Below are 25,496 nucleotides of genomic sequence, written 5' to 3'. Positions count from 1 at the left end.
CATCAGCCAGCTAATAGTGTCCTTTCATGACTCCGTAATGTGGTCGCCAATACATGTCTGTGATCTGGTGGAACTGTATAATGTCCCTTATCACAGACTATATAATGTCTCCATAATCAGCTGTCTCCAATGTGGGGCTTCCTAACATACATAATCAGCTGTGTGATGTAGAGAAGTGGTGCACGAGGACGGTATGTAAAGTATAGAATGATTTAGGACAAAGCTCCAACTGTTAAATAGGACTACGTAGATAGGTGCCAAATCAAATGTTATTTGTCACATGCACCTTACAGTGAAATGCTTACTTACAAGCCCTTTAACCAACAATATAGGTTTAAGATAAATACCTTAAAAATAAAAAAAGGTAAGAGATAAGAATAACAAATAATTAAAAAGAGTAGCAGTAAATAACAATAGTCATTAAATTACATTTACATTTAAGTCATTTAGCAGACGCTCTTATCCAGAGCGTCTTACAAATTGGTGCATTCACCTTATGATATCCAGTGGAACAACCACTTTACAATAGTGAATCTAAATATTTTAAGGGGGGGGGTTAGAAGGATTACTTTATCCTATCCTAGGTATTCCTTAAAGAGGTGGGGTTTCAGGTGTCTCCGGAAGGTGGTGACTGACTCCGCTGTCCTGGCGTCGTGAGGGAGCTTGTTCCACCATTGGGGTGCCAGAGCAGTGAACAGTTTTGACTGGGCTGAGCGGGAACTGTGCTTCCTCAGAGGTAGGGGGGCCAGCAGGCCAGAGGTGGATGAACGCAGTGCCCTTGTTTGGGTGTAGGGCCTGATCAGAGCCTGAAGGTATGGAGGTGCCGTTCCCTTCACAGCTCCGTAGGCAATCACCATGGTCTTGTAGCGGATGCGAGCTTCAACTGGAAGCCAGTGGAGAGAGCGGAGGAGCGGGGTGACGTGAGAGAACTTGGGAAGGTTGAACACCAGACGGGCTGCGGCGTTCTGGATGAGTTGTAGGGGTTTAATGGCACAGGCAGGGAGCCCAGCCAACAGCGAGTTGCAGTAATCCAGACGGGAGATGACAAGTGCCTGGATTAGGACCTGCGCCGCTTCCTGTGTGAGGCAGGGTCGTACTCTGCGAATGTTGTAGAGCATGAACCTACAGGATCGGGTCACCGCCTTGATGTTAGTGGAGAATGACAGGGTGTTGTCCAGGATCACGCCAAGGTTCTTAGCACTCTGGGAGGAGGACACAAGGGAGTTGTCAACCGTGATGGCGAGATCATGGAACGGGCAGTCCTTCCCCGGGAGGAAGAGCAGCTCCGTCTTGCCGAGGTTTAGCTTGAGCTGGTGATCTGTCATCCACACTGATATGTCTGACAGACATGCAGAGATGCGATTCGCCGCCTGGTTATCAGAAGGGGGAAAGGAGAAGATGAATTGTGTGTCGTCTGCATAGCAATGATAGGAGAGACCATGTGAAGATATGACAGAGCCAAGTGACTTGGTGTATAGCGAGAATAGGAGAGGGCCTAGAACAGAGCCCTGGGGGACACCAGTGGTGAGAGCGCATGGTGCGGAGACAGATTCTCGCCACGCCACCTGGTAGGAGCGACCTGTCAGGTAGGACGCAATCCAAGCGTGGGCCGCACCGGAGATGCCCAACTCGGAGAGGGTGGAGAGGAGGATCTTATGGTTCACAGTATCAAAGGCAGCAGATAGGTCTAGAAGGATGAGAGCAGAGGAGAGAGAGTTAGCTTTAGCAGTGCGGAGAGCCTCCGTGACACAGAGAAGAGCAGTCTCAGTTGAATGCCCAGTCTTGAAACCTGACTGATTAGGATCAAGAAGGTCATTCTGAGAGAGATAGCAGGAGAGCTGGCCAAGGACGGCACGTTCAAGAGTTTTGGAGAGAAAAGAAAGAAGGGATACTGGTCTGTAGTTGTTGACATCGGAGGGATCGAGTGTAGGTTTTTTCAGAAGGGGTGCAACTCTCGCTCTCTTGAAGACGGAAGGGACGTAGCCAGCGGTCAAGGATGAGTTGATGAGCGAGGTGAGGAAGGGGAGAAGGTCTCCGGAAATGGTCTGGAGAAGAGAGGAGGGGATAGGGTCAAGTGGGCAGGTTGTTGGGCGGCCGGCCGTCACAAGACGCGAGATTTCATCTGGAGAGAGAGGGGAGAAAGAGGTCAAAGCACAGGGTAGGGCAGTGTGAGCAGGACCAGCGGTGTCGTTTGACTTAGCAAACGAGGATCGGATATCGTCAACCTTCTTTTCAAAATGGTTGACGAAGTCATCCGCAGAGAGGGAGGAGGGGGGGGGAGGAGGATTCAGGAGGGAGGAGAAGGTAGCGAAGAGCTTCCTAGGGTTAGAGGCAGATGCTTGGAATTTAGAGTGGTAGAAAGTGGCTTTAGCAGCAGAGACAGAAGAGGAGAATGTAGAGAGGAGGGAGTGAAAGGATGCCAGGTCCGCAGGGGAGGCGAGTTTTCCTCCATTTCCGCTCGGCTGCCCGGAGCCCTGTTCTGTGAGCTCGTAGTGAGTCGTCGAGCCACGGAGCAGGAGGGGAGGACCGAGCCGGCCTGGAGGATAGGGGACAGAGAAAATCAAAGGATGCAGAAAGGGAGGAGAGGAGGGTTGAGGAGGCAGAATCAGGAGATAGGTTGGAGAAGGTTTGAGCAGAGGGAAGAGATGATAGGATGGAAGAGGAGAGAGTAGCGGGAGAGAGAGAGCGAAGGTTGGGACGGCGCAATACCATCCGAGTAGGGGCAGAGTGAGAAGTGTTGGATGAGAGCAAGAGGGAAAAGGATACAAGGTAGTGGTCGGATGCCTAGTATAGTATATATAGTATATAGTATATAGTCCATGCCTAGTGTGAAGCTGCAGGTCTTTAAAAGGGCATTGGGCGCCCACCAGTTGCCAGAAAGCACCTTGGCATAAATTCTACAAGTGTCTAGAACTCTATTGGAGAGGATGTGACATCATTCTTTCCGAGGTAAATTTCATCATTTGGTGTTTTGTTGATGGTGGTGGAAAACACTGTCTCAGGCGCCGCTCCAGAATCTCCCATAAGTCTTCAATTTGGTTAAGATGTTGGGCCTAATGTATTAAATTGTGCGAATTTACTAAATTAGGTCTTACTAAATTGTGCAGTACGTGGAGATTGTAGGATTTGCGCGCGCCCCAAATTATCGGGATTTATCAAACTGTCTCAAGCAACATATAAGCAGGTTTTAATTGATAATTCAGAGCCATTCACCTTATATGGTAACCAACACGCCCTCCATTCACCTTATATGGTAACCAACACGCCCTCCATTCACCTTATATGGTACCCAAAACGCCCTCCATTCACCTTATATGGTAACCAAAACGCCCTCCATTCACCTTATATGGTAACCAACACGCCCTCCACATTCACCTTATATGGTACCCAAAACGCCCTCCATTCACCTTATATGGTAACCAACACGCCCTCCATTCACCTTATATGGTAACCAACACGCCCTCCACATTCACCTTATATGGTAACCAAAACGCCCTCCATTCACCTTATATGGTAACCAACACGCCCTCCATTCACCTTATATGGTACCCAAAACGCCCTCCATTCACCTTATATGGTACCCAAAACGCCCTCCATTCACATTATATGGTAACCAACACGCCCTCCATTCACCTTATATGGTAACCAACACGCCCTCCACATTCACCTTATATGGTAACCAAAACGCCCTCCATTCACCTTATATGATAACCAACACGCCCTCCATTCACCTTATATGGTAACCAAAACACCCTCGTTTGCTGTATGGAAATGTTGGAACATTTCTAAAAGAAAGTGCAATGGTAAATAAGATCATATTTCTGTAGAACGATTTCATAGCGAGGGCCAAAACACTGGCTGCATTACGCACGATCGATTATCTATTCAAACCATTTAACAGTAAATGCAACAGCCCCATACAGTGCAAAATAAAAATAATTGTTCAATATTTAGTTTATCAATTCATTGTGTTTCTATGTCCTGCATTGGTTTAGGCTCTGAGATGAAACATGCTATGGTGTTATGGACCTAGCAGCCTACCAATACTGACTAGGCCACCAGTCTGGCAACCGGAATAGATTCCCACCATATCCTTGCTTACAGCTGCACCGGGTCAAACAGGCTTCCTGTTTACAGTGCATTTCGGAAAGTATTCAGACACCTTCACTTTTTCCATATTTTGTTACGTTACAGACTTATTCTAAAATGGTTTAAAATGTTTTTTTTTTTTAAAGTCTCATGATTGTAGACTACAGGGAAAAGAGGACTGAGCACGCCCCCATTCTCATCGACGGGGCTGTAGTGGAGCAGGTTGAGAGCTTCAAGTTCCTTGGTGTCCACATCAACAACAAACTAGAAGGGTCCAAACACACCAAGACAGTTGTGAAGAGGGCACGACAAAACCTATTCCCCCTCAGGAAACGAAAAAGATTTGTCATGGGTCCTCAGATCCTCAAAAAGGTTCTACAGCTGCACCATCAAGAGCATTCTGACTGGTTGCATTCTGACTGGTTGCATCACCGTATGGCAACTGCTCGGCCTCCGACCGCAAGGCACTACAGAGGGTAGTGCGAACGGCCTAGTACATCACTGGGGCCAAGCTTCCTGCCATCCAGGTCCTCTATACCAGGCGGTGTCAGAGGAAGGCACTAAAAATTGTCCAAGACTCCAGCCACCCTGGTCATAGACTGTTCTCTCTGCTACTGCACGGCAAGCGGTACCGGAGTGCCAAGTCTAGGTCCATAGGCTTCTAAACAGCTTCTACCCCCCAAGCCATAAGACTCCTGAACAGCTAATCAAAGGGCTACCCAGACTATTTGCATTGCCCCCCCCCCTCTTTTACACAGCTGCTACTCTCTGTTGTTATCATCTATACATAGTCACTTTAATAACTCTACCTACATGTACATATTACCTCAACTAACCGGTGCCCCTGCACATTGTACCGGTACCCCCTGTATGTAGCCTCCACATTGACTCTGTACCGGTACCCCCTGTATATAGCCTCCACATTGACTCTGTACCGGTACCCCCTGTATATAGCCTCCACATTGACTCTGTACCGGTACCCCCTGTATATAGCCTCCACATTGACTCTGTACCGGGTCCCCCTGTATATAGCCTCCACATTGACTCTGTACTGGTACCCCCTGTATATAGCCTCCACATTGACTCTGTACCGGGTCCCCCTGTATATAGTCTCCACATTGACTCTGTACCGGTACCCCCTGTATATAGCCTCCACATTGACTCTGTACCGGTACCCCCTGTATATAGCCTCCACATTGACTCTGTACCGGTACCCCCGTATATTGTCTCGCTATTGTTATTTTACCGCTGCTCTTTAATTACTTGTTACTTTTATTTCTTATTCTTATCTGTATTTATTTATTTTTCTTAACTGCATTGTTGGTTATGAGCTCATAAGTAAGCATTTCACTGTAAGGTCTACACTTGTATTCGGCGCACGTGACTAATAACATTTGATCAATCTGCACACATAATAACAAAGCGAAAATGGATGAAGTTTGGAACCACCAAGACTCTTCCTAGAGCTGGCCGCCCGGCCAAACCGAGCAATCGGGGGGGTGGGGGAGGGCCTTGTCCCGAAGCCAGTCCTGCGTTGTCTTGGCTGTGTGCCAGACTGGGGCTAAGGTTCACCTTCCAACAAGACAACGACTCTAAGCACACAGCCAAGATAATAAAGGAGTGGCTTCGGGACAAGTCTCTGAATGTCCTTGAGTGGCGCAGCCAGAACCCGATCGAACATCTCTGGAGAGACCTGAAAATAGCTGTGCAGCGATGCTCCCCTTCCAACCTGACAGAGCTTGAGAGGATCTACAGAGAAGAATGGGAGAAACTCCCCAAATACAGGTGTGCCAAGCTTGTAGCGTCATACCCAAGACTTGAGACTGTAATCACTACTTAAGGTGCTTCAAAAAAGTACTGAGTAAATGTTCTGAATACTTATGTAAATGTGATATTTCCAGTTTTTATGTTTAATAAATTTGCACCAAAAAAAATGTTTTTGCTTTGTCATTATGGGGTATTGTGTGTAGATTGATGAAGGGAAAGAACAATTTAATCAATTTTAGAATAAGACTGTAACGTAACAAAATGTGGAAAAAGTGAAGGGGTCTGAATACTTTCCGAGAGATTAAGACCCCGCTGAGCCGACATGGCTCAGAAAACGTACCTCAATACAGCTGAGAAATTGCGTTATACTCAGAATTGTCCCATTATCCCAACTGTTGGGAAGATTGAACGACTGCTAAGCAGGTGTAACAGTTAGGATAATGGGACAGTACAACTCAAACAGCAAATGTGATTTTCACATGTGAAAGTTTTTGCGCCTGTCTGTCTGCCTACCTACCGGCCTACATGCCTGTCTGTCTGCCTGCCTGCCTGCCTGCCTAATCTGCCTACATGCCTGTCTGTCTGCCTACCTACCGGCCTACATGCCTGTCTGTCTGCCTGCCTGCCTGGCTGTCTGCCTGCCTGCCTGCATGTCTAATCTGCCTACATGCCTGTCTGTCTTCCTGTATGCCTGCCTGCCTACATGCCTGTCTGTCTGTCTGCCTACATGCCTGTCTGTCTGTCTACATGCCTGCCTGTCTGTCTGTCTGCCTACATGCCTGCCTGCCTGCCTGTCTGTCTGCCTACATGCACGTATCTGTGTGCCGTGCTGAGTCTGAGGTCTGGCTGGACCCCTGATGACACACCCAGCAGAGTAACACACACACACACACACACACACACACACACACACACACACACACACACACACACACACACACACACACACACACACACACACACACACACACACACACACACACACACACACACACACACACACACACACACACACACACACACACACACACACACACACACGCAGTAGAGACCACAGAGACAAATCCTCTTAACGCTGATAAACAGGATGTAAAGTAACAGGTTGGACTCGGCTTTAAAACAGATTAGGCCTAACACACACTTACTCTAACAGCGAGTGCTTCCCAAACCCTACTCCCTATACACTACAGTTGACAAGGGCCCTTAAGGATCTGGTAAAAAAGTACTCCACTATACAGTGAATATGGAGCCATTTGGGAAGCACACAGGAACAAGGTGCTCTTCACAACGACTGGAGGTACAGTACACTCACACAAAGGGATTACCCAGGATGGACCGGAGATACACTGAGAGGACAAAACATTACGAACACCGTCCTAATATTGAGTTACACCCCGCTTCACACCGCTTCAATTTGCCTGGGCATGGGCTCTACAAGGTGTCGAAAGCATTCCACAAGGATGCTGGCCCATGTTGACTCCAATACTTCCCACTGTCCTTTGGGTGGTGGACCATTCTTGATAAACACGGGAAACTATTGAGCGTGAAAAACACAGCAGTGTTGTACTTCTTGACTCACTCTGGTGCGCCTGACACCTACTACCATGCCCTCTCAAATAAACTTAAATCTTTTGTCTTGCCCATTCACGCTCTGAATGGCACACATACACAATCCATGTCTCAATTACATTTTCTCAAGGCTTAAAAATCCTTCTTTAACCTGTCTCCTCCCCCTTCATCTACACTGATTGAAGTGGATTTAACAAGTGAACATCAATAAGGGATCATAACTTTCACCTGGATTCACCTGGTCAGTCTATGTCATGGCAAAAGGTGTTCTTAATTTATTGTATACTCAGTGTAATTGACCAGCATCACTGGGTTTTACCTTGCAACGTTTGCGTTTCTATCTAGAAATGGTGATCGTAAAGTTTATTAGCGTTGGCACTGTTAGAGATCTTTGCCCTCCTGTTCTATTCTCTGTACAATACAGACTGTTCCTGTAGACAGAACAACTGTGTTTGATGATAACAGAAAGGATTTTCTTAACCTGACCTTTAGCCGTTCTTCCTCCCTGCATCTTTTTTTTAATCCTTCTCTATTTCTCTACTTCCTTTCACTCGTTACTCTGTATCCTCCTGTTCACTCCTGAATGCACCGTTCACTGTTTCTCTCCCACTTGAACCCTGTAACTCACTCCAAGCCAACACTATTTCTGGGGCTCAACTGTGCACTAAATATGACGCACACCAAACCCAAGTGCTCAGTCCCTAGGCATACCCCCCTAGCCCCTCAACACAGAATATAAGATAGAGCTAAGAGAAAGAACAGTCAGGACTGGTTGAAGCCAAGTGGGAAGGATTATTTTATTTATTTATTTATTTTATTATTTTATAAGGATTATTTTAAAAGTGTCTGCTGTGAATCATCATAATCAATACACTGGTAAAAGTCTACAGTTAAAAAACGCCAAGACATGTACATATGTTATTGTCTCAATTGTATCAAAATGTCATTTTCATTGCTAGCTATTGTTAGCTAAAAGTCAACAGTTAAAAGTGCCTTTGGAAAGTATTCAGACCCCTTGAATTTCTTCACATTTTGTTACATTTTCATCCTTATTCTAAAATGGATTTAAATAAGAAAAAAAATCCTCATCAATCTACACACAATACCCCATAATGACATCACAATACCCCATAATGACATCACAATACCCCATAATGACATCACAATACCCCATAATGACATCACAATACCCCATAATGACAAAGTGAAAACAGGTTTTTAGAAAAACAGAAATACCTTATTATACCTCAGTATTCAGACCCTTTGCTATGAGACTCGAAATTGAGCTCAGGTGCATCCTGTTTCCATTGATCATCCTTGAGATGTTTCTACAACTTGATTTTCAGTCCACCTGTGGTAAATTCAGTTGATTGGACATGATTTGGAGAGGCACACACCTGTCTATATAAGGTCCCATAGTTGACAGTGCATATCAGAGAAAAGACCATGTTATGAGGTCTAAGGAATTGTCCATAGAGCTCCGAGAAAGGATTATGTCGAGGCACAGATCTGGGGAAGGGTACCAAAACATGTCTGCAGCATTGAAGGTCCCCAAGAACACAGTGGCCTCCATCATTCTAAAATGGAAGAAGTTTGGAACCACCAAGACTCTTCCTAGAGCTGGCCGCCTGGCCAAACTGAGCCGGATGGGGGAGAAGGGCCTTGATCAGGTAGGTGACCAAGAACCCGATGGTCACTCTGACAGAGCTCCTCTGTGGAAATGGGAGAACCTTCCAGAAGGACAACCATCTCTGCAGTACTCCGCCAATCAGGCCTTTATGGTAGAGTGGCCAGACGGAAGCCACTCCTCAGTAAAAGGCACATGACAGCCCGCTTGGAGTTTGAGACCATGAGAAACAAGATTCTCTGGTCTGATGAAACCAAGATTCAACTCTTTGGTCTGAATGCCAAGCTTCACATCTGGAGGAAACCTGGTACCATCCCTACGGTGAAGCATTGTGGTGGCAGCATCATGCTGTGGCGATGTTTTTCAACGGCAGGGACTGGGAGACTAGTCAGGATTGAGGCAAAGATGAACGGAGCAAAGTACAGAGAGATCCTTGATGAAAACTTGCTCCAGAGCGCTCAGGACCTCAGACTGGGGTGAAGGTTCACCTTCCAACAGGGCAACGACCCTAAGCACACAGCCAAGACAATGCAAGACTGGCTTCGGGACAAGTCTCTGAATGTCCTTGATTGGCCCAGCCAGAGCACAGACTTGAACTCGATGGAATATCTCTGGAGAGACCTGAAAATAGCTGTGCAGCGACGCTCCCCATCCATCAAGACAGAGCTTGAGAGGATCTGCAGAGAAAAATTAGAGAAACTCCCAAATACAGGTGTGCCAAGCTTGTAGCGTCATACCCAAAAAGACTTGATGCTGTAATCGCTGCCAAAGGTGTTTCAACAAAGTGCTGAGTAAAGAGTCTGAATACTTATGTAAATGTTATATTTGCAGGTTTTTTTTTATAAATTAGCAAACATTTCTAAAAACCTGTTTTCACTTCATCATTATGCTGTATTGTGTGTAGATTGATGAGGGGAAAAAAACAATAATCAATTTTAGAATAAGTCTGAAAACTTTCCGAAGGCACTGTAGCTAGCTAGCTAGACAGTTGCATACAGTCACCGTTACAGCTCGCTACATCCCGCAAAAAGCAATTGTTTACAGATGGCTCGTTGCGAGATGAAGCAACATCAAGACTGTTAGCTGAGCTAGCCAGTTGGTTTCTGCTGTTAATGATGATTGCACATGTGCTAAGCCATGTATAACATGATGATAATCTTTGCTTGCCAATTTGTAATGTTTACCTAGCTAGCTACAAAAAAAATAGCCACTGTGGTGCGAATGCTAATTGTTAGCAAGCTAATCAAACCATATGTCACGTTATAGGGACACATGCTAAGTTGGCTAGCTATCTAGCCACAATGAATTGATAGCTAAATAGCTAGATAGCTATTGGATTATATTATATATTTTTTTTTTATATGCTCAACTAGCTGGCGAGCTAGATCAATACCATTTGTATCTAGCTAGCTGGTAATTGTGAAGCTAAGTGTTTGCTAAATCTAGCTAGTTATCTTGTGTCTGCATTGCCATTGTTTGGCTGGATGCAGGTTCAGTATGTACTGGGCATTTTTAGTTCAGCTCTAGCAGTCAACAGGCAATAACAAGCTATAGGACATTAATTCACATTTTAACCTATTTTTCTGGACTTTGTCGTCTCTCTCTTGTTGACCTGAGGTTGAGCTGAGCTGGGACTGAGCTGGGACTGATACTGATGAGGATTGGTCCGGTGCAGACTGAAAAGGAGACTGAGTTTGTGTGGTTTGTGTGAGCATTTATGAAGTACCACTCACCCCATTCTTTGGGTAAGCTATCCACCCAAGGTCCCCCATGACAGAGCGAGAGTCCAGCAAGTTCACTGCGGAAACACAGGAAGGACACAGTTAGTATGTAGAACACATTTGGGAAGATTTGAAATTAAAAACACTTTTTTCACATAACCCAAATTATAGTGATCATTCAGTGAGCCACACAATAGACCGACCTACTGGTAACTGATCAGTACTGACAGACCTACTGGTAACTGATCAGAACAGACAGACCTACTGGTAACTGATCTGAACAGACAGACCTACTGGTAACTGAACAGTACAGACAGACCTACTGGTAACTGAACAGAACAGACAGGCCTACTGGTAACTGATCAGAACTGACAGGCCTACTGGTAACTGAACAGTACAGACAGACCTACTGGTAACTGAACAGAACAGACAGACCTACTGGTAACTGAACAGTACAGACAGACCTACTGGTAACTGAACAGTACAGACAGGCCTACTGGTAACTGATCAGAACTGACAGGCCTACTGGTAACTGAACAGTACAGACAGACCTACTGGTAACTGAACAGAACAGACAGACCTACTGGTAACTGATCAGAACAGACAGACCTACTGGTAACTGATCAGTACAGACAGACCTACTGGTAACTGATCAGTACAGACAGACCTACTGGTAACTGATCAGTACAGACAGACCTACTGGTAACTGATCAGAACAGACAGACCTACTGGTAACTGATCAGTATAGACAGACCTACTGGTAACTGATCAGTACAGACAGACCTACTGGTAACTGATCAGTACAGACAGACCTACTGGTAACTGATCAGTACAGACAGACCTACTGGTAACTGAACAGAACAGACAGACCTACTGGTAACTGATCAGTACAGACAGACCTACTGGTAACTGATCAGTACAGACAGACCTACTGGTAACTGATCAGTACAGACAGACCTACTGGTAACTGATCAGTATAGACAGACCTACTGGTAACTGAACAGTACAGACATACCTAGTTAATAGTATAATAGACCTTTGCAAAATATTTCTGAACAATGATGACCGATATGTTAAGGGCACAACGGCCAATGCCTTCACCAATGAAAAGTCATCATGCCTTCACCAATGAAAAGTCAACATGCCTTCACCAATGAAAAGTCAACATGCCTTCACCAATGAAAAATCCTCATTCCTTCACCAATGAAAAATCCTCATTCCTTCACCAATGAAAAATCCTCATTCCTTCACCAATGAAAAATCCTCATTCCTTCACCAATGAAAAATCCTCATTCCTTCACCAATGAAAAATCCTCATTCCTTCACCAATAAAAAATCCTCATTCCTTCACCAATAAAAAAATCCTCATTCCTTCACCAATAAAAAATCCTCATTCCTTCACCAATAAAAAATCCTCATTCCTTCACCAATAAAAAATCCTCATTCCTTCACCAATAAAAAATCCTCATTCCTTCACCAATAAAAAATCCTCATTCCTAGCATAACAAACTGTCTATTTAAAGTTTCTGAAAGTAGGTCTTGGTTTGTTCGAGGTGATTGGCAGGCAGGCAGGCTAACAGACACCGTCTAGTACATTGTTCTACTCCAGATAGAACAATGCCCTTAGGAAAATATCCTAATCCTAATTAGGAGAGAAAGTAGAAATACGTCATAGTGAAGTCGATGATAACAGGGTGGTTATGTCTTTCTCCAAGAGAGGATGTAAGGAGATTCTCTTGGCGTACATCAGTAGACGAGAGAGGAGAACCCTTTCCCCGTATCCCCACAGTGAAACTAAGTGTGTATTATTCTCATAGTCAGAAAATTCAGATGATTCATGCTGGTTATCACCACTGAATCAAATCAAATGTTATTGGTCACATACACGTGGATAGCAGATGTTATTGCTGGTGTGACGAAATGTTTCTAGTTCCGACAGTGCAGTAATATCTAACATGTAATGAATGACCTACTCCCAGTGGATACAAGGACGTAAGAAGGTAGTCGTGTATTTGTGTACATTACGTTCAGAAGAAAAAGGACGAATGTTTTAACAGCGAATCCTCCTCAGAGTCCAATAGAAGCGAAATGAATTCGTAATAATTGTTTGAATGGACAACTCTTTATCCATACAGTGTGTAACGATTTAAAAACCCAAGAGACATATTTCACATGTGGGAGTGTTATGGTGTTACTTCATTAAATCACTGTGGATTTATTGTGTTGACGTCAAATCCTATCTGAATCATACGTTATGTCCCAGAAGTGCTCTTCTTTGGACCACAATCCTATGAGCCCTAGTGCACTATATAGGGTATAGGGTTCCATAGGGTTCTGGTCTAAAGTAGTGCACTATATAGGGAATAGGGTTCTGTAGGGTTCTGGTCTAAAGTAGTGCACTATATAGGGAATAGGATTCCATAGGGCTCTGGTCTAAAGTAGTGCACTATATAGGGAATAGGGTTCCATAGGGCTCTGGTCTAAAGTAGTGCACTATATAGGGAATAGGGTTGCATAGGGTTCTGGTCTAAAGTAGTGCACTATATAGGGAATAGGGTTCTATAGGGCTCTGGTCAAAGTAGTGCACTATATAGGGAATAGGGTTCCATAGGGCTCTGGTCTAAAGTAGTGCACTATATAGGGAATAGGGTTCCATAGGGCTCTGGTCTAAAGTAGTGCACTCTATAGGGAATAGGGTTCCATAGGGTTCTGGTCTAAAGCAGTGCACTAGATAGGGAGCATTTTCCATTTGGGACACAGCGCCTCTGAATCAGACCATTAGGCTGAATTCCTGTGGGGTTAGGGTGCTGTTATGTAGTGATGCTGTTTGTTAGGCCTAGTCATCATCAGCTGGGGCTATTCAACTGCAGCACACACACACACACACACACACACACACACACACACACACACACACACACACACACACACACACACACACACACACACAGGCTTCAATATATGAGAGAATGTCAAGAAATACAATGGACAGAATGTCAAGAAATACAATGGACAGAATGTCAAGAAATGAACAGTATGTTTAGAAATGAACAGTATGTTTAGAAATGAACAGTATGTTTAGGGGTCAAAACACTATAATCTCCTGAGTCTCTATTTTGAATATAATTTATCACAAATAGTGTCCGCATGTGTGAGAGAGAGAGAGGATGGCTCATATATGATACGTCTACATGCGACATTGATGACATCTCATTGCATTTGTATGAACGTTTTTATAATTAAGTCGATAGGATTTCAAATACAATAGTTCTAGTCACAAAAAGGACATTTTGGAACTTTCCCCTGGACATTACCGAATGTCCAAAATCTATATCAAATTCAATGTAACCTAAAACAGGAGAACTTCACAAACGGACAATGTCATAACTAGTCGAGCTGACCTCATGTCTGTCTGGTAGGATAATGACATGATAATGTCTTATAGGTGGTAATGGCATAATTTATCACAGGATATTTAAATGCTGTTCACGCACAGTCCTTCCGGTCAATCAACAAGACGGTTGGAAACAACACGGGGAAAATAGCTGAACTTTCACAGCACTTAAACTAGACTAGTATATTTGTACAGCCTTTGTTATGGCTGAAAAAAAAGACTAAATACAATATCTATTTGGGATATAGAATATCTAACACGGTGTCAAGAAGTTGTCTCGCTGGTATTGATCCGGAATGAAATGGTCGCTTAGTGCTGTAACAATGCCTGAGAGAGATTCACTCATCCTTCGCATCAATAGCACTGAGACCAAGCCTATTTACAAACCATTTTTTTTAAGGCAAAATGTTTGTAGATTAAACATCTAACTGAAAATGTAAAACGTTCATAATGAGAAAAGCCAGCCTCTGGCTGATATGTCAATTACATTGCGCGTCTCGTAATCAGCTCTTTTACCAACTGGCATCTTTATCAGTGTCGGGCATCAGCCTTCATGGAAAGGTAATCAAAGGTGAATAACAATCAAATGTATTGACACGTTATAAATAATACATGTTTTTAACTATGTCCACTTACCTTCATTAGCAGGTATAGAGAGAGTCCTGAGCACTGCAAGGCTGAAAAAGCACGTCCACACTTTCAAGTAAAACCGTCCACCACAATTCCACGCCAATGTCATTTTTTTCATTTAAAATGGTGACAAAACGAAGGCGTGATGAATGTACCGGTAATTCAATTCAGTGCGGAAACGCTCCTAAAGTGAATAGTGGAGACATCTGTGTCCTTATTGTCCGTCTAGTGCGAGATAAAAGCGTATTTTACGCGGTCGGTAGGTCCGTCTGTACGCAGGCACACGGCTAGAGAGAGGAGAAGTGGAGCGCGCTGAATTTGGAGAGGAGGAGAGCTGCAGCGCGTCGCCAGCCTGAAGCACACGGGGGCGGAGTGAACTTCAGAGCAGAGGGAGACTCTCCACTCCAACACTACCACGTACACACAAAGAGCACTACAGCCCGTTACCCTCTATCAAACAGTACACGAATGACCCCTAATATCGCGCACGAAACACCATAGACTGAACCAGAATACGGCTTTATTAAAGGAGACGTTGAATACGGCACAAAAATCTCCTTTAAACCTAGGAAGCAGCCATTCAACTTGGCTTTCACCGGCTTTTCAAGCTTAATAATGTCAAAATACGTTCATTCGGTACTCACCAAATAATGGAGTTTCGCTGAGCAACTATCATCACTACTGTCGTTCAGGCCGGTATGTAATTCCCCAAAAATATCTAAATAAAAAGGTACATGCAACCCAAAAAATGTCTTGTCTGTATTGTTTTTGAGCAAGTGCACATGCGCCAAATCCACCTCTGGGAAAATACCCAAGGCATTTTGACATTATTAAACTTGAAAGTCTGGTGAATGGCTAGTTGAATGGCTGCTTCCTGGGCTTAAAAAACAATTGCCATATACATAGTCTCCTTTGATTCTGGTTCAACCACAGACATGGACGTTGGAGTTTACTATTTCACGTGTAAAATTAGGACAATATTACTGTTTGTTGAATTATTAATCATCACAAAAAACTTGTCATATAATAATGCAACAATATTTATGTTGGTAAACTGACCTTCAGATAACAGACTGTATTGACATCAAAATAGATAACAAGGACTTTTAATGAATCATTGTTTGGTATCATTCATAATTGCATGACAGAGGATTTTAAACATCCTGGGCAATATGTCAATGAAAAATGTGCCTTTTGATGTTAAACAGCAGAGAATGTATCTCTCCCCCTCTCTCTCCCCCTCTCTCTCCCTCTCTCTCTCTCTCTAGTGTGATTTTGTGGTATTTCTGTTCTGTTCCTTGGCCTGCCCGACACATCCCTCCCACACTCCTCTAATCTGTTCCTCTCCTCTAACCAGTGATCCAGGAACACACCATCCATCTCCTCTGTGTGTGTTTGTGGTGTGCATGGTGTGTGTGGTGTGTGTGTGGTGTGTGTGTGTGGTGTGTATGGTGTGTGTGGTGTGTATGGTGTGTACGGTGTCTGGTGTGTGTGGTGTGTATGTGGTGTGTATGGTCAGTCTGGTGTGTGTGTGGTGTGTATGGTGTGTGTGGTCTGTATGGTGTGTGGTGTGTGTGGTGTGTGTGTGGTGTGTATGGTGTCTGGTGTGTGTGGTGTGTATGGTCAGTCTGGTGTGTGTGTGTGTGTGTGTGTGTATGGTGTGTGTGGTGTGTAGGGTCAGTCTGGTGTGTTTGTGTGGTGTGTATGATGTGTGTGTGTGTGTGTGGTGTGTATGGTGTCTGGTGTGTGTGGTGTGTATGTGGTGTGTGTGGTGTGTATGGTGTGTGTGGTGTGTGGTATGTATGGTGTGTGTGGTGTGTATGGTGTCTGGTGTGTGTGGTGTCTGGTGTGTATGGTGTCTGGTGTGTGTGGTGTCTGGTGTGTATGGTGTCTGTGGTGTGTGGTGTGTATGGTGTCTGTGGTGTATGGTGTGTGTGTGTGGTGTCTGGTGTGTATGGTGTGTGTGGTGTCTGGTGTGTATGGTATGTGGTGTGTATGGTATGTGGTGTGTATGGTGTCTGGTGTGTATGGTATGTGGTGTGTATGGTATGTGGTGTGTATGGTGTCTGGTGTGTATGGTATGTGGTGTGTATGGTGTCTGGTGTGTATGGTATGTGGTGTGTGATGTGTATTGTATGCGTGTATGGTGTGTGTGGTGTGTGGTGTCTGGTGTGTATTGTATGCGTGTGTGGTGTGTATGGTGTGTGATGTGTATTGTATGTGTGTATGGTGTGTGATGTGTATTGTATGGTGTCTGGTAGGTGTGTGTGGTGTGTGTGTGGTGTGCATGGTATGTGTGTGTGGTGTGTATGGTGTGTGTGGTGTATGGTGGGTATGGTGTGTGTGTGGTGTGCATGGTATGTGTGTGTGGTGTGTATAGTGTGTGGTGTGTATAGTGTGTGGTGTGTATGTTGTGTGTGTGGTGTGTATGGTGTGTGTGCGGTGTGTGGTGTGTATGGTGTGTGTGTGGTGTGTGTGTGTGTGGTGTGTGTATGGTGTGCATGGTATGTGTGTATGGTGTGTGTGTGTGGTGTGTATAGTGTGTGGTGTGTGTGGTGTGTATTGTATGTGTGTATGGTGTGTGTGTGTGGTGTGTATGGTGTGTGTATGGTGTATGGTGTGTGTGTGGTGTGTATTGTGTGTGTGTGGTGTGTATAGTGTGTGGTGTGCATGGTGTGCTTATGGTGTGTAGTGTGTATGGTGTGTGTGTGGTGTGTATAGTGTGTGGTGTGTATGGTGTGTGTGTGGTGTGTGGTGTGTATTGTATGTGTGTGTGTGGTGTGTATGGTGTGTGTGTGGTGTGTGTGTGTGTGGTGTGTATGGTGTGTGTGTGGTGTATGGTGTGTGTGTGATGTGTATAGTGTATGGTGTGTGTGTGGTGTGTATGGTATGGTGTGTGTGTGGTGTGTATGGTGTGTGTGTGTGGTGTGTATGGTGTGTGTGTGGTGTGCATGGTGTGTGTGTGGTGTGTGTATGGTGTGTGTGTGTGATGTGTATAGTGTATGGTGTGTGTGTGTGGTGTGTATGGTATGGTGTGTGTGTGGTGTGTATGGTATGGTGTGTGTGTGGTGTGTATTGTATGTGTGTGTGTGTGTGTGTGGTGTGTATTGTATGTGTGTGTGTGTGTGGTGTGCATGGTGTGTGTGTGGTGTGTGTATGGTGTGTGTGTGGTGTGCATGGTGTGTGTGTGGTGTGCATGGTGTGTGTGTGGTGTGCATGGTGTGTGTGTGGTGTGTGTATGGTGTGTGTGTGGTGTGCATGGTGTGTGTGTGGTGTGCATGGTGTGTGTGTGGTGTGTGTATGGTGTGTGTGTGTGTGTGGTGTGCATGGTGTGTGTGGTGTGCATGGTGTGTGTATGGTGTGTGTGTGGTGTGCATGGTGTGTGTGTGTGATGTGTATAGTGTATGGTGTGTATGGTGTGTGTGTGGTGTGTATGGTATGGTGTGTGTGTGGTGTGTATGGTGTGTGTGTGTGGTGTGTATGGTGTGTGTGTGGTGTGCATGGTGTGTGTGTGGTGTGTGTATGGTGTGTGTGTGATGTGTATAGTGTATGGTGTGTGTGTGTGGTGTGTATGGTATGGTGTGTGTGTGGTGTGTATTGTATGTGTGTGTGGTGTGTGTGTGTGTGTGTGTGGTGTGTATTGTATGTGTGTGTGTGTGTGTGGTGTGCATGGTGTGTGTGTGGTGTGCATGGTGTGTGTGTGGTGTGCATGGTGTGTGTGTGGTGTGTGTATGGTGTGTGTGTGGTGTGCATGGTGTGTGTGTGGTGTGCATGGTGTGTGTGTGGTGTGCATGGTGTGTGTGTGTGGGGGTGGTGGATGGTGTGTGTGTGGTGTGCATGGTGTGTGTGTGTGATGTGTATAGTGTATGGTGTGTATGGTGTGTGTGTGTGTGTATGGTATGGTGTGTGTGTGGTGTGTATGGTGTGTGTGTGTGGTGTGTATGGTGTGTGTGTGTGGTGTGCATGGTGTGTGTGTGGTGTGTGTATGGTGTGTGTGTGATGTGTATAGTGTATGGTGTGTGTGTGTGGTGTGTATGGTATGGTGTGTGTGTGGTGTGTATGGTGTGTGTGTGTGTGTGTGTGTGTATGTGTGTGTGGTGTGTGTGTGTGTGTGTGTGTGTGTGTGTGTGTGTGTGTGTGTGTGTGTGTGCATGGTGTGTGTGTGTGTGTGGTGTGCATGGTGTGTGTGTGGTGTGCATGGTGTGTGTGTGGTGTGCATGGTGTGTGTGTGGTGTGTGTATGGTGTGTGTGTGGTGTGCATGGTGTGTGTGTGGTGTGTGTATGGTGTGTGTGTGGTGTGCATGGTGTGTGTATGGTGTGTGTGTGGTGTGCATGGTGTGTGTGTGGTGTGCATGGTGTGTGTGTGGTGTGTGTGTGGTGTGTGTATGGTGTGTGTGGTGTGCATGGTGTGTGTGTGGTGTGCATGGTGTGTGTATGGTGTGTGCATGGTGTGTGTGTGGTGTGTGTATGGTGTGTGTGTGGTGTGCATGGTGTGTGTGTGGTGTGTGTGTGTGGTGTGTGTGTGGTGTGCATGCATCAGTGGCGACCCGTCATTGAGGGCAGGTGGGCAGAGCCCCCAGAGCCCCCAGAGCCCCACTTGTTTAGCAGGAATCTGGATTTGTTTTGTTGTTGCCTGTTTTGCGTGTTATTTTGGCATTAATACCTGTCACATATCAGTTTGCAAACTATGTAAAAAAAAAAAAACAACAACATTAAGTTAATAAGGACGCATACAAACTTGGTCTCTTTTTGGCTTTCTTGAGCAAGGCTGTTCCAATATACAGGTGTTTCAGCCTAACTCAGTGCTTTCTGTGGTGGTGGGGCAGCCAGCGGAAAATACAGAGCGTAGGGGTTGGTAATGTTCTCTGGTTGCGCCGTGATTGGCTCAGTGTTCTGTCACTCATGGGGACACTTCGTCACCGCAAAATCTAAGGGTAGAGCTAGAAAATTCAAGCCCCTTGGGTGCTGTCATAGAGATAACATTAGAAGCGCCCAACCAAAAAGGCTCAAGGTCGTTGACCACATATAAAATGACGTCAAATCACGTTATATCTACAGTAGCTTTGATTGGACTGATCATGTCAACATCATACTTCCAAAATCTTAGTAGCCCATGTGTAATAATTTGGTGTTTTTTCCCTCTCGTATTGTAGCATAGTGATCTTACTTGGTGGTGCGTATGTAGCCTGTAGCCTGTGTTAGAGAAATACATTCATCGAATATTGTAAAAAGGTAGTTCCCAGACGCAGACAGTGTCGAAGAAACAAACGTTTATTTCGAATACGGGTCAGGGTCAGGGCAGGCAGGGTCAGGGTCAGGGTCAGGGCAGGGTCAGGGCAGGCAGGGTCAGGGCAGGCAGGGTCAGGGCAGGCAAACGACAGGTCAAAGGCAGACAGGGGTCAATAATCCAGTGAGGTGGGGTAAGGTATAGAACAGCAGGCAGGTTCAGGGCAGGCAGGGTCAGGGCAGGCAGAACGGTCAAAACCAGGAAGGACTAGGAAACAGGAGCAGGAAAAAGACAGGACCAGGGGAACAGACAGGAGCAGGGGAACAGACAGTAGCAGGGGAACAGACAGGAGCAGGGGAACAGACAGGACCAGGGGAACAGACAGGAGCAGGGGAACAGACAGGAGCAGGGGAACAGACAGGAGCAGGGGATCAGACAGGAGCAGGGGAACAGACAGGACCAGGGGATCAGACAGGACCAGGGGATCAGACAGGAGCAGGGGAACAGACAGGACCAGGGGATCAGACAGGACCAGGGGATCAGACAGGAGCAGGGGAACAGACAGGACCAGGGGATCAGACAGGACCAGGGGATCAGACAGGAGCAGGGGAACAGACAGGAGCAGGGGAACAGACAGGAGCAGGGGAACAGACAGGAGCAGGGGATCAGACAGGAGCAGGGGATCAGACAGGAGCAGGGGAACAGACAGGAGCAGGGGAACAGACAGGACCAGGGGATCAGACAGGAGCAGGGGAACAGACAGGAGCAGGGGAACAGACAGGAGCAGGGGATCAGACAGGAGCAGGGGAACAGACAGGACCAGGGGAACAGACAGGAGCAGGGGAACAGACAGTAGCAGGGGAACAGACAGGAGCAGGGGAACAGACAGGACCAGGGGAACAGACAGGAGCAGGGGAACAGACAGGAGCAGGGGAACAGACAGGAGCAGGGGATCAGACAGGAGCAGGGGAACAGACAGGACCAGGGGATCAGACAGGACCAGGGGATCAGACAGGAGCAGGGGAACAGACAGGACCAGGGGATCAGACAGGACCAGGGGATCAGACAGGAGCAGGGGAACAGACAGGACCAGGGGATCAGACAGGACCAGGGGATCAGACAGGAGCAGGGGAACAGACAGGAGCAGGGGAACAGACAGGAGCAGGGGAACAGACAGGAGCAGGGGATCAGACAGGAGCAGGGGATCAGACAGGAGCAGGGGAACAGACAGGAGCAGGGGAACAGACAGGACCAGGGGATCAGACAGGAGCAGGGGAACAGACAGGAGCAGGGGAACAGACAGGAGCAGGGGATCAGACAGGAGCAGGGGATCAGACAGGAGCAGGGGAACAGACAGGAGCAGGGGAACAGACAGGACCAGGGGATCAGACAGGAGCAGGGGAACAGACAGGAGCAGGGGAACAGACAGGACCAGGGGAACAGACAGGACCAGGGGATCAGACAGGAGCAGGGGAACAGACAGGACCAGGGGATCAGACAGGAGCAGGGGAACAGACAGGAGCAGGGGAACAGACAGGAGCAGGGGAACAGACAGGACCAGGGGAACAGACAGGAGCAGGGGAACAGACAGGAGCAGGGGAACAGACAGGAGCAGGGGAACAGACAGGAGCAGGGGAACAGACAGGAGCAGGGGAACAGACAGGAGCAGGGGAACAGACAGGACCAGGGGATCAGACAGGAGCAGGGGAACAGACAGGAGCAGGGGAACAGACAGGAGCAGGGGAACAGACAGGAGCAGGGGAACAGACACTGGTAGGTTTCACAAACAAAACTAACTAACAAACAGAGAGCACAGATATAAATACCCAGGGGTTAATGGGGAAGATGGGCGACACCTGGAGGGGGTGGAGACAAGCACGAAGACAGGTGAAACAGATCAGGGTGTGACAAAGAGCTTTCATTGTCTGCTTATATGCCCCTTTTATTTATCCTACAGTTCTGGCTTGGTGTACAGGGAGAATACTGTAATAATGGAGAATGGCCCACGTTCTGAATTCTGTTGCTGTATATTTCAAAAGTGCTGAACAAATAGTTATATTGACTCCGTCCGTCCTAGCTCGCTCACTCAATGTCTTAATCGAAATTATGGATTGCCTCTTATCCGCTCGTCGTCCCCTTATGCCATAGTTTTTAGATCTCAATTGTCAGTAGAAACCACATTTGTTTAAGCGAGTCAGCCATATAAGTTATCATTTTTTAAAAGGCAGTAAATGAGGCTGAATGAACTGTTTCGCTGCCAGACAAGGCTCCGCTGATAGCCAGGTGTAGCAGTGGTAAGGTGTTGGGACTCTGCTGTTGGGACAGCTTTATGTAGGCCCTAACAGTTTGTGGGCACCATTTGTCACTCATATAATGCAATTAATGTATTGTTTAGCGTTATGTTGTGTTGTGCAGTGGCTTTGTTGGCATGACCCAACAACATTTACATGTTAACATGCATGCAAGCTCCGTACCCAGCCACTGAAGAAGGACCATGCCACCCAGATGGATCCATGTCTTCCCATCCTACCCAGAGAAGGCTGACAGGGCCAGGGGAACATAGGAGCAGTTAGACTGGGTCAGCTAAACTGGGCTGGGTGCATTCTCCCAATAGTTGTTTATCTACTGTATGTTCTGTTTCTGGAACTTTCAGAAATTCGATTAAAACTAATCCAGACTGAACGTTTTCGCTCGAACAATGGTTTTAATCACCAGGCTTGACTTGGCTTGACTATCTGGCCACTAGAAGAATTCATTACAGATACTTAACCCTGGATGTCCTGGATAAAACTTGACGGTAATGAACCAGGACTATAAGATGCTCCATAAGCACTTTGTTTTCTGCAGCATGACGCTTTGAAGTTTACTCAGACCTGGCAAACAGCGGAGGAAGCATATGGTCTCTGTACGCACTGGGTGAGAATGAGAGAGCGCTGTCAACATCTAACAAACATACTACACACCATACACACACACTACACACCTACACACACACTACAATCCTACACACACACTACACACCTACACACACACCTACACACACACACACTACACACCTACACACACTACACACCTACACACACACCACACACCATACACACACACTACACACCTACACACACACTACACACCTACACACACACACTACACACCTACACACACACACACACACTACACACACACACACACACACACCTACACACACACTACACCTACACACACACACACACACACACACACACACACACACACACACACACACACCTACACATCTACACAGACCCACACTACACACCTACACAGACCCACACTACACACCTACACACACACTACACACCTACACACACTACACACCTACACACACACCACACAATATACACACTACACACCTACACACACACTACACACCCACACCTACACACACACACACACACACACACTACACACCTACACACACACACACACACACACACCTACACACACACTACACCTACACACACACACACACACACACACACACACACACACACACACACACACACACCCCCCCACACACACACACACACACACACACACACACACACACACACACACACACAGACACACCTACACATCTACACAGACCCACACTACACAGACCCACACTACACACCTACATATACACACACACACACACACACACACACACACACACACACACACACACACACACACACACACACACACACACACACACACCACACACACAACACACCTACACACACACCACACACACACACTACACACACACACACACACACACACACACACACACACACACACACACACACCGTCTCTTTCTCTCCCTCTCCTGCAACTAGCACTGTCTGGAAGCCAAGACAGGAATACATTCGATTTGATTATTTCCAAAACTTTATTGAGTGTTGTTTACATTTTTTTATATCAATGCTCAATGTGTCCCCTAGCCAGCCAGCGTTTGATTTGGTACATGCAGTTTGACAGGTATAAGTGTAGAGAACAGTTGGTGTTTCAGTAATCTCAGTTACCCAGACGTACAATTCTCTCACACAAAGTTGGAGGAGGAAGGTGGAGAGGGGGAAGAAGAGAGTGTTGGGGCCGATGCAGCTCGGTGTCTGTGTTGTTTGATCTGTGGGTAAGAGAGTGTTGGCAGAGAGAGGAGCATATTTACCAGAAGGGATAAAGCTTGGATTTAGGAAGCCTAGGGGCATATGTTCACGCGATGTGTGTGTATGTGTATGTGTGTATGTGTGTGTGTATATGTGTGTGTAATGCCCCTACTGTATAAGGCTCATTAATACCTTAATACAGAACAACCTAAATCTCCATGTAAGGGGTCACAGAAAGGTCTGCTCATCTGGAAGAGAGTTAGTTAGTTAGTTATTTAGTCAGTTAGTTAGTTAGTTAGTTAGTTAGTTAGTTAGTTAGTTAGTTAGTTAGTTAGTTAGTTAGTTAGTTAGTTAGTTAGTTAGCCGATCACCGACTCACCGGCTCACCATCTCACCATCTCACCGACTCACAGACTCACAGACTCACCGGCTCACTGGCTCACCATCTCACCGACTCACCGACTCACAGACTCACAGACTCACCGGCTCACCGACTCACCGGCTCACCGACTCACCGACTCACAGACTCACAGACTCACCAGTTCACAGACTCACCAGTTCACAGACTCACCGGCTCACCGACTCACCGACTCACCGACTCACCAGTTCACAGACTCACCAGTTCACCGACTCACCGACTTACCGACTCACAGACTCACAGACTCACAGCCTCACCAGCTCACCGGCTCACCGGCTCACCATCTCACCGACTCACCGGCTCACCGGCTCACAGACTCACAGACTCACCTGCTCACTGACTCACTGACTCACAGACTCACAGACTCACCAGTTCACAGACTCACCGGCTCACCATCTCACCGACTCACCGGCTCACCGGCTCACTGACTCACAGACTCACCGACTCACCATCTCACCGACTCACCGGCTCACTGGCTCACAGACTCACTGTAAAACAGACACACAATGATGCCCTGCCGATGCTCTAACATACGCAATACAATGCTTCATCTGCATAACCCATCTATTCCTGTAGGAGGAGACAGAGAGAGAGAGAGAGAGAGAGAGAGAGAGAGAGAGAGAGAGAGAGAGAGAGAGAGAGAGAGAGAGAGAGAGACCAAACCTCCATAATGCAGTAAGCCGGTGCCTGTACTGTCATCCCAGTTGATGGCAGCTTCATTAAAAAGGAGAGCTTCAGTTAGCTCCACACCAACCACATTCTCTCTCTCTCTCTCTCACACACACACACACACACACACACACACACACACACACACACACACACACACACACACACACACACACACACAATACATTCAACAGAACGCCAGGGCTTTGGAACAGAGCAGGAAGTGTGATGTTAGTAACAGAGCAGGAAGTGTGATGT

General features: G+C 46.4%; 1 protein-coding gene across 2 annotated transcripts in view; it reads right to left on the bottom strand.

Moving 5' to 3' along the window:
* Window positions 1–15,145, bottom strand: part of epha5 (EPH receptor A5) — a 152,862-nt gene extending 137,717 nt beyond the window's left edge. For both annotated transcript variants that reach the window (XM_045692702.1, XM_045692703.1), the window contains exons 1-2: window positions 14,804–15,145; window positions 10,786–10,850 (exon numbers count right to left, since the gene is read on the bottom strand). In XM_045692702.1, the coding sequence (XP_045548658.1) occupies window positions 10,786–10,850; window positions 14,804–14,915 (177 nt within the window). In that variant the 5' untranslated portion in view covers window positions 14,916–15,145. The remainder of the gene's footprint in view (window positions 1–10,785; window positions 10,851–14,803) is intronic.
* Window positions 15,146–25,496: the final 10,351 nt, after the last annotated feature.

The sequence above is a fragment of the Salmo salar genome, chromosome ssa13 (genome assembly GCF_905237065.1).
Source record: "Salmo salar chromosome ssa13, Ssal_v3.1, whole genome shotgun sequence".
In the NCBI taxonomy this organism is placed as follows: Eukaryota; Metazoa; Chordata; class Actinopteri; order Salmoniformes; family Salmonidae; genus Salmo; species Salmo salar.
Note: the sequence above shows the minus strand (reverse complement) of the source record. Positions and strands in the feature narration are given on the sequence as shown.